The following is a 9,309-nucleotide window of genomic DNA, read 5'->3' as shown; positions in this document are numbered from 1 at the left end:
TATATATCTTTAGACCCATGCACACTATTCTCTCTGCCTAGGACACACTGTCATTTTTCTTTCAATGCTCCTTTTCCTTTTGACCTCTAGCTGAGTCTTCAAGGTGAGTATGTTCCAGGAAGCCTTCCCTCACCTACCCTCCACATTCCTACATTCAGGCTGATTATATCCTTCCTTTAATCTCCCTTGCTTACTCCAGTCCCAGAACTAATTACCTTTCCTCTCCTGCTGGCTTCTGAACTTTTCAAAGACAAAGCCTGGGCCACCATGAGGCATACCCCAGTAGGTCCTCAAGCATCGTGGTTCCTGGAGCAGATTGATTTGGGCAAACATTTGTTGAGGAAAAGTATAGATGAATCCCACCCACTTCTTGCCTATCATTCCTAAGAAAAAGATCCCTAGGGAATTCCCTCCCTGGCCAGTGACTAAGAACACCAACTTCTGAAGAAGAGGGGGTAAGGACAGCTCTGAGGTCAGAACAAGTTCTGAGCTCCATACAAAGATTAGCCCTGCATCCACCTTGATGCCCCACACCCCGTCTCTGAAAGAATGATCCGAAAGACTTCATGGCTGTTTCTATGTCAGTTCTGCAGGCCTCACTATGGTGGCTGTGTCCTGGTGGGCCAGGATCCTGTTCCAGCCCCTAGATATTGGGTCAAGGAGTGACAGGTTCCTGTGCATTCTTCCCAAGGAATAGGAAGGATGGGGTAGGGGTGTGAAGCTGAGACTGTGTTCCATTAGAGGCCCTGTCTGCTAGGGCAAGGGTCTGGCCCAGACCCTTTGCTCCCCAATATTTGTGGTAAGAAGGTAGAATCTGGGAAAAGAGCAGTTTTTTAAAATTTGTTTTATTGAGATATAATTCACGCGCTAGACAGTTCACCTATTTAACATGCCTAATTCAAAGGCTGTGAGTATATCCACAGAATTTTGCCTCCATTGACACAATTTTAGAATATTTCTATCACTCCCCCCAAAAAATACTATAACCACTTAGCAAACACCCCTCAACTTCCTCATGCTCCCCCCATCCCTAAGCCACCACTCATCTACCTTCTGCCTGTGCACACTTGTCTGTTCTGGCCATTTCACATGTATGGAATCATACCATGTAGTTCTTTCTGACCAGCTCTTTTCATTTAACCTAATATTTTTGAGGTTCATAAAAGAGTATATTTGGCCACTAAGAAGTGACAGAGAGGACCCAGCTGCCTGGAATAACAGAAAAGCTCCACATAACGAGTCCCGCAGCCAGTCCTAGCTCCGCTGTATGGTTTGTCATTTAACCAGGCATACCACAGCCCTAACTGTACCTTCTACAGCTAAATGCATGGCATGGATGCAGATCGAGCAAAGACATTAGGAAGAATTTCCTGTTGTTGGATAATCACCTCTTCCAGGGTTTGAGACAATAAGAAGGAATGTTCCTTGACCTAAGGTGTTGTGTCAGGGCACTTAGTATTCGTAGGCTTAAGGCCAGGCCAAGTATGCCAAAAGTCCAAATACTGGAGGGATAACTTTGTGATCTCCTCACCAGGGAAAAGGAAGGATGCTTGCACTGACAGCATGGCTACAGAAACAGAGAACCCCCTGGTGTAAAGCATGTTATGAAGGGCAACATACGCCGGTGTTTGGATCATAATAAGACGCCCTGCCCAGCCACATGATACTCTGGGAAATGCTGGTGACTAGAAACCTCCAGAGTCCTCAGACCTCCCACAAGTCTCCTGTCCTACCTCTAGAGAACAGCCAAGAAAGCTATCACTCTGGCCCAAACGTCTACCTTCCTCCCATCTTTTCTACACATCCTGACTCTTCTCTAAGCAAGGTGGACAAAAAGGATGCTCCCCCAAGAACACTGGAAGTTCTCCAGGACTCACAAGGACTTTCATTATCCATAGCATATACTATTCCGAAAACTTTACATAAGGTATTGCCCAAATCTCACCAAAGAACTGCTCCTCCCAGGTCAGGTCCTTGGCTCTAAGAAACATCAGAGAATTAACAGGAAACCTCTGTCACCCACAGCCTGCTCCAGCCCTAGCCTCTGGAATCTGGGATTCTGATGTCTAAGATGTTATAAGACAAGGACTAAAATAGAGGAAGATGGAGAATAGGGATTTCTCTTTCTGACCTGAAGGACTTTCAAATCCACTGAGTTCATGGCCTCTTAAAGGTATATTGCAGTCATATATGACCAAGCATAGTTGACATGCTAAGGTTGGGATGGAAGTCATTTTCTGATACCTAATAGCACCGTACTGGCACCCTACTAATAGATATCTTCATTTCCTTTGCCTATCATGCATCCTACATGATCTGGGGGTGGTGTTTGAGGTTCTTTCCTTAAATTATAGCACAGTAACCAGAAAAAAAGAGAGAGTGAATTTGGCCCAACGAACAGGAAATTCTTGCACAATTGCAAGAAAAGCAGCTAAGTGCAGGATAAGATTTTATTCCTGAAATTTGGAGCGTGAAGAGCCATGAAAAACTACATGGAAGGAAAATTATGGAGGGAAGGTGCTGAGACATTTTAGAATCTGCCACATTCCTTTGAGATGCAAATGTAAAAGATCCGCTTAAGTTCAAGGGGAGAGACAAAGTCCTTATCATTCAATTGAAGAATTGTCGAGGTTGCTTTGACATATTTTCCATAGAAGATGTTGTGATGGCCATCTTTGGAAAATATATCCTGTTACCGAGTGATGCGATCTAGAAAACTTCTGGGCTATTTATTGCCACTGGGAGAAACAGAAAACCCGATGAGTTAAATTTACCCTCAGGAAGCAGTAACTACAAAGGTTCATGCTTACTCCCACCAAACGTGATTAAAAAAGAAGAAAGAGGCATTGAAGGAACAGGGTTGGGTTTTGAATATGTGTCCTGGGAGGCTTCAGTCTCTCCACCCAGAAAGCCAATCCTGCTCTGGAACCTTCCCTCTCCTCCCCAGTGCCAGGGCAGTCACTTCACCTGGGACAAATAATGGGCACAATCTGCTGGCTTGTGGATTCACATCATCGCTCCTCCTCTCCACTTCTCCTAGATTCCCCTTCCTGGCTCTGCTTAGAGGTCCCCTGGCTTTACAGAATTCTCTTCTCTTTCCTGCACCCACTTTCTGTTACCTCCTCCACAACATCTGGCAACAGAGTACACATGCCCACTTAACCTGGCAGCTTGTGCTGCCCCCACTTCCCCCCTATAGGCATTCCTCATGCCTGGTCACCAAATCATGCAAAACCAGCCCAAGAAAAAGAAAGCCCAAGGTCTAGCAATGAACCATGGTGGTTCTGGGCCAATAAAAGCATACACCATTCCCCACTTTTCCTCCCTTCATCCTCTCAGCCTCTCCTCAGACCAGAGCATTTCTGAATGGGGTGAGGCCTACAAATCTCCTCTTGATGAGATGACTCAGCGACCTTGTACAGACAAGGTCTGTGAGTTGTAGTGAGTTGTACCAAGATCTCTTTGAACAGGCCCATGTTGCTTAAGTAAACTACTGTTCCCATCCCTAGTGACTCACTTGTCTACTAGTAGACTATTATCCTTCCCTTGGAAAACACAACATGCTTCTGTGACACCAGTCTTGATTCTAAGAAGCATTGAAAAAGATGCTTTAAAAGTTAGACCATCCAAGATAAGGGCTAAGGGCTCAGCATATGCTGGGTATGCTTTGAGGCACTGGGAAATCAGTTGTGAATGAAGCAAAGCCTTTACCTTCATGAAGTTTGTGTTCAAGGTCATATGAATAAATGGATAAATATGTCACTGATGGTTTCTATTTTAAAAGATAAGGAAGTTAGGCCTTGTGGCACAGCTACTTGGGAGGCTGAGGTGGAAGGATGGTAATTCAAGGCCTGCCTGGGCTACAGAGTAAGTTCAAGACTAGCCTGGGCAAATTAGTGAGGAAACCTATCTCAAAACAAAAAGTCAAAAGAGGCTCTGGGGAACATAACTCAGTGGTAGAGTGCTTCCTGAGATGATGAGGCTCTGGGTTCAATCCCTACTACCACAAAATAAGGAACAAAGGAGGGAGGGAAAGGAAAAAGGGAGGGGAAGGGAGGGGGAGGGAGGGAGGGAATGATGTGTTGGCGAAGACTCCATCTCAGATGTCACTTCTGAAGAGGTGACATTTGAACAGAGGCCCAGGAAAATGAAGAGTGAGCCATTCAATGTCTAAGAGTGTTCCAGACAGAAAGCAAAAACTGTGAAGCCCGAGTGAGAGAACAGTTTGAGTCACCAGAGACCAGGAAGCTAGTTCCAAACAAGGGGGGAAGAAGGTAAAGGGATGGTCCAGAGACACAGCCTGAGGCCACACCAAATGGGACCTCATGGTCTTCAGAGTTTCCCTTCCTTGGAGTTTGGGTGGCAAAGAGGGCCCAATTAGTCAAGGTGTCCACCTCCACTTGGAGTGACCTTTATATCCTGTTTCAGTATGCACATGGTTAACCAGAACCCTCTCCAGGCTGTTTTCATTTAACTTTGTTTTCATTTTCTTTTCCTTTAGTAACAGTCTTTGTGCCTAATCTTCTGCACAAAAGGTAACATAAAAGCTGTTGGGACCAAGCGGTCAAGCAACAGACTATTAGAATGAGCTGTGCATGGTGGCTTGTACCTGTAATCTCAGCACTCAAGAGGATGAAGCAAGAGAATTGTGAGTCTGAGGCCAACCTAGGCTACATATGAGTGCCAAACCAGCCTAGGCTATAGACTGAGACCCTGTATCACAAAAAATAACATGAAAGAATGGGGAAAGGAACAGCAAAGGAATCAGTTTGGAGAGAATTTTATTTTTATTACTGGAAATATGAACATTCCGTGCTTTAAAGAAGAAGAGGAGAAAGGGGAAGAAGAAAGTGCCACAATTATCAACAGCACCTCCAGCAAATCTTCCTTCCATGTTTATGAAGGCGTGCCTGTTCTAGTCATCAGCTCGTGGTTGCTTGATGATCTCTTGCAGAAACAACTTCTCCTTTCCAGATTTGACTTACTGGTTCCCTACATCTGTTCTACATGTAGTGTGAAAAAAAAAAAAAAAACAGTCTGTAAAATTCCAAAATACAGCCACTCCAGGTCAGGGAAAGTTTTAGTGGCTGTCTCCCCTTAGGCTATGTGTTGGTGATAGCTGATCACTGGGAAAGGAAAGCTGAGAACAAGGTTGGGTAGTGGAGATGCTCCACTGAATAGCTAGCCTGGATCCCATTTCAGAGCCAAATTTTCAGAGACACAAAAACCCTTGAATACCCAGAAGAGAATGACCAGAATGGGGGAAAGTCTAGAAGCACTTGTCATATAAGGAATGATTGAAGAAGCTGGTAATATTAGCCTGGAACAACAACAAAATAAAAACCTCAGGTGCATATGAATCTGCAAATATTTGAAGGGCTATACCATAAGCCCAGACTCCATAACTGGGGACAATGCAACATGTCACCGAGAGGCAGATATTGACTCATATGAATAACAGGATATTACAACTGGAAGTAAACTCTGTGGTTACTCAGTTCAGCTTTTTTCATTTCTTGGGTTGGAAAGCTGAAACCAAAGAGATTATCACTCCCTAAAATGACATAATTAGTCAATGTAAAGTCAGAATTATCTCTAGGTTTACTAAATCAATCTGGCCTTTGGTGCTACATTACATTACCAGGCAAGAACTTCAGAACAGATGAAGAAATCCAAATATGAAATGAGCTATTTCAATAAATGTGAGTAAGCAGAAACTGTCTCAGACCAAGATCATAAACTAGAGATTGTTCATGTTAGGTAGGAAGTTGCATTAAAAGTGACATAGTACATATACACAAACTTCTGTCTTTTGGGGCCATGTCAGACCTTGCTAATAAATACTGACATACTTTTCTCAGAGTCCAGATCCAAATGTTCACATTATCCCAACCAATAAAAGTTGATATCCAGGATGAAAACTATTTGGTAATCCTATCCCAAGCAAGCTACAAGATCCTTTGTTACAAATTAGGAAAATAATGAATGAATAAACTGAGGTAAAAGAAGCTTGTGAAAATGTTCTGCTAGGGAGTCAGAAAACAGCCATGCTTCTGTTAAAGAAGACTTATCTGGCTTTTTCTTTCCTGCCATTTTTCTCAGTATGTTGCTTGCGGGAGTATCAGCACTGTAAAGAAGGAGAAACTGATGGGAAGTGGTGATACCACTCCCAAGGAAACACAAAAACCAGCAATCAGAAAAAATAAGTGAACATAACACATACAGCTATTGGAACTTCCACATTCTTTGGAATATTTAAGAATAACAGAGAAACACTGTCAAGGTTCTTTGGATACAAAGAAATTTGAAACAAAAAAATTACTAAAGTAAATAAGGAATTTATTAGAAAACTGTGGATGGCTCAGAAATCTCAACACTGACCAAGCATGTCTCAGAAAGGACAAGGTCAGAGGTATGTGATGCCAGCATCGAGGTCTCCATGGAATAATTCCATTTTTCTGTTACTCAGTGAAGATTCTCAAAGAATGGAGTTAGACCATCAGAGCTGAAACCAAGGACTTTCCTTCTGGGACAACAGAACAGTGGTATATGACAGAACAGTGATATATGACAGAACAGTGGTATATGACAGAACAGTGATATATGACAGAACAGTGGTATATGACAGAACAGTGGTATATGACAGAACAGTGGCATATGACAGAACAGAGGTATATGACTGACAGAACAGTGGTATATGACAGAACAGTGATATATGACAGAACAGTGGTATATGACTGACAGAACAGTGGTATATGACTGACAGAATAGTGGTATATGACAGAACAGTGGCATATGACTGACAGAACAGTGGTATATGACAGAACAGCGGTATATGACAGAACAGTGGTATATGACAGAACAGTGGTATATGACAGAACAGTGGTATATGACAGAACAGAGGTATATGACTGACAGAACAGTGGCATATGACAGAACAGTGGTATATGACAGAACAGTGGTATATATATGACAGAACAGTGGTATATGACAGAACAGAGGTATATGACTGACAGAACAGTGGTATATGACAGAACAGTGGTATATGACTGACAGAACAGTGGTATACGACAGAACAGCGGTATATGACAGAACAGCGGTATATGAAAGAACAGAGGTATATGACAGAACAGTGGTATATGACAGAACAGTGGTATATGACAGAACAGTGATATATGACAGAACAGCGGTATATGAAAGAACAGTGGTATATGACAGAACAGTGGTATATGACAGAACAGTGGTATATGACAGAACAGCGGTATATGACAGAACAGTAGTATATGACAATGCCAGTAACAGCCATAGAGCCCCTGGGCTGAGGTCTAAGGCATCTCCTGACCTGAGGGACCTCTGTGCCCAGCAATGGCCCAGAGGGACCTCTGTACCTAGGAGAAACAGCAAAAGGACAGAGGCTCTAGCTGGGAAGAATACTCCAGCTGACAGGAATAGAAGACTGTACAGCAGGATGGTTTCCTGACCAGGTCTTCCCAGAGTTGTGGGTTCTGTTCCCCTGTGTTCCTAGAACATGGAGACATCACAGGCTGATAGGTGGTCTTCAGCTTCACTTCTGGGGGTACAAAAAAGGGATAGCAGTGCTGGGGCCAGAGCTGCCCTCCTGGGGCAGGGTCTAATGACCTAGAATTTCTGAACAAAGATGCTGACACTCTATCCTCCCACCAAGGCCATCACATGGCCTTTAAGCTGCCACCCCTGGCTAGGAATGCTCAGGAATCTCCAAGGTCAGGCAAATTCACTGAAACTCAGCAAATTCACTGAAAATTCAGGCAAACTGACTGAAACTCAATATCTGGAGGAAAAGTGAGCAGGTCTCTGCCCCCTCCTGCTGTTCCCTGTCTGACTGCTGGCCTGTCTACGCACCATCAGCTGACCTGATGCCAGCACAACTACAGGAGCTCAGAGTGCTAGGTACTCACCACAGTCCTGCACACCAGACTCTGGGACACATCACCCCCCGGCCAATCCCACCAGCCACAATCCACTAGCTGTCTGGCCCTCTCCCTGCACAGAAATACCCTGGGTTCTTGACTGCTGGCCTGTCTACGCACCATCAGCTGACCTGATGCCAGCACAACTACAGGAGCTCAGAGTGCTAGGTACTCACCACAGTCCTGTACACCAGACTCTGGGACACATCACCCCCCGGCCAATCCCACCAGCCACGATCCACTAGCTGTCTGGCCCTCTCCCTGCACAGAAATACCCTGGGTTCCTCCTGCCCCGTATTGATAATGATAACCTTATAGCCTAAAATCATCAGAAAAGTCTTAATAGTCTCATCCCTCCCTCCAGCCCTTTCCCTTATGCCCAGGGCCTTGAGTCTTCCTGGGCATTGAGCACATATCCCCACATGCAGTGATGCCTCAACAATAAGAAGGTGAGAGGAACAGGCAGCAGGTAAACTGACCATATGCCTGACCTCTCCAAGAAAAGAGACAAGAGACACAGGAGAGGGGCTGAGGTCCCCAGATTACCAGAAATCCTGAAGCCTTGGCAGTCAGAAGACAGAGGCCAAATCAATGTGGGAGACTTCTACATGGAAGACCAGGGTTACCAACCAGAGCCTCAGCCAAGTCCAGGCAACAGCTAACAGAATTAATCCTTCTGGAGGCTGTGTCCTGAAAGGACAGGCACAGCAGCCCATTCCCTACCTGCTATCTCTAGGATGCCATGCCCACAGAGGGTATCACCCTACATCTCCACAAGATGGCTGCTGCCCTGACCTGTGCAACTGAAGGCCTTCACTGGCTCACTTCCACCAGCAAGGAGCCAATGAGCTGCCACCTGGAGGCTCAGTCTCCCTCTGGACCACACTAGAAGAAACCAAAATCCAGGAACTCCCTGCCCAAATGAGAATTCCAAGACTTCTGGATTCATTCTGTCAAAGATGAGCAAAACCACGTATATATGTGCCCTCAGATTTGAGAGTAGGTTTGGGAGGGGGGATGTAGGTACTACAAGGTATCTGCATGTGTGGGCACAAAGACATGCACAGTAGAGGATGGAGTTATGCATAAGAAAAGGAGTCCAGGCTGAGGCCTGGGACAATGGACTTGTTTTTTTCCTTCACTGCCCTGTTTTTATATGAAACCCCCAAAGAGACACTGATTGCTGAACTGAAACCTGGCTTCCTAGGTCATTTTGAAAGAAAGAAAACAATTTAAAATAATAAAATGTTAGCATGATTTATAACTATGAATGCTAAGAATGGGTTTAATGCCCCTACAGTAGTGCATGGGAGAAGGTGATGAGGATCACTGTCTTTTACCTCCTCCAGAAAAAAAAAAA

At 44.5% G+C, this 9,309-nt stretch overlaps 2 protein-coding genes across 2 annotated transcripts in view; one reads left to right on the top strand and one right to left on the bottom strand.

Moving 5' to 3' along the window:
- The window catches only part of Slamf8 (SLAM family member 8), a 10,830-nt gene extending 7,068 nt beyond the window's left edge, over window positions 1-3,762 (top strand). Inside the window, exon 5 of the mRNA XM_008840837.3 lies at window positions 1,535-3,762. Within this exon, the coding sequence (XP_008839059.2) occupies window positions 1,535-1,596 (62 nt within the window). The 3' untranslated portion in view covers window positions 1,597-3,762. The remainder of the gene's footprint in view (window positions 1-1,534) is intronic.
- Vsig8 (V-set and immunoglobulin domain containing 8) overlaps window positions 1-9,309 on the bottom strand; it is a 147,998-nt gene that overhangs the window by 119,729 nt on the left and 18,960 nt on the right. The window lies entirely within an intron of this gene.

This window comes from Nannospalax galili, unplaced genomic scaffold (assembly GCF_000622305.1).
Source record: "Nannospalax galili isolate Female #2095 unplaced genomic scaffold, S.galili_v1.0 scaffold579, whole genome shotgun sequence".
NCBI lineage: Eukaryota > Metazoa > Chordata > Mammalia > Rodentia > Spalacidae > Nannospalax > Nannospalax galili.
Note: the sequence above shows the minus strand (reverse complement) of the source record. Positions and strands in the feature narration are given on the sequence as shown.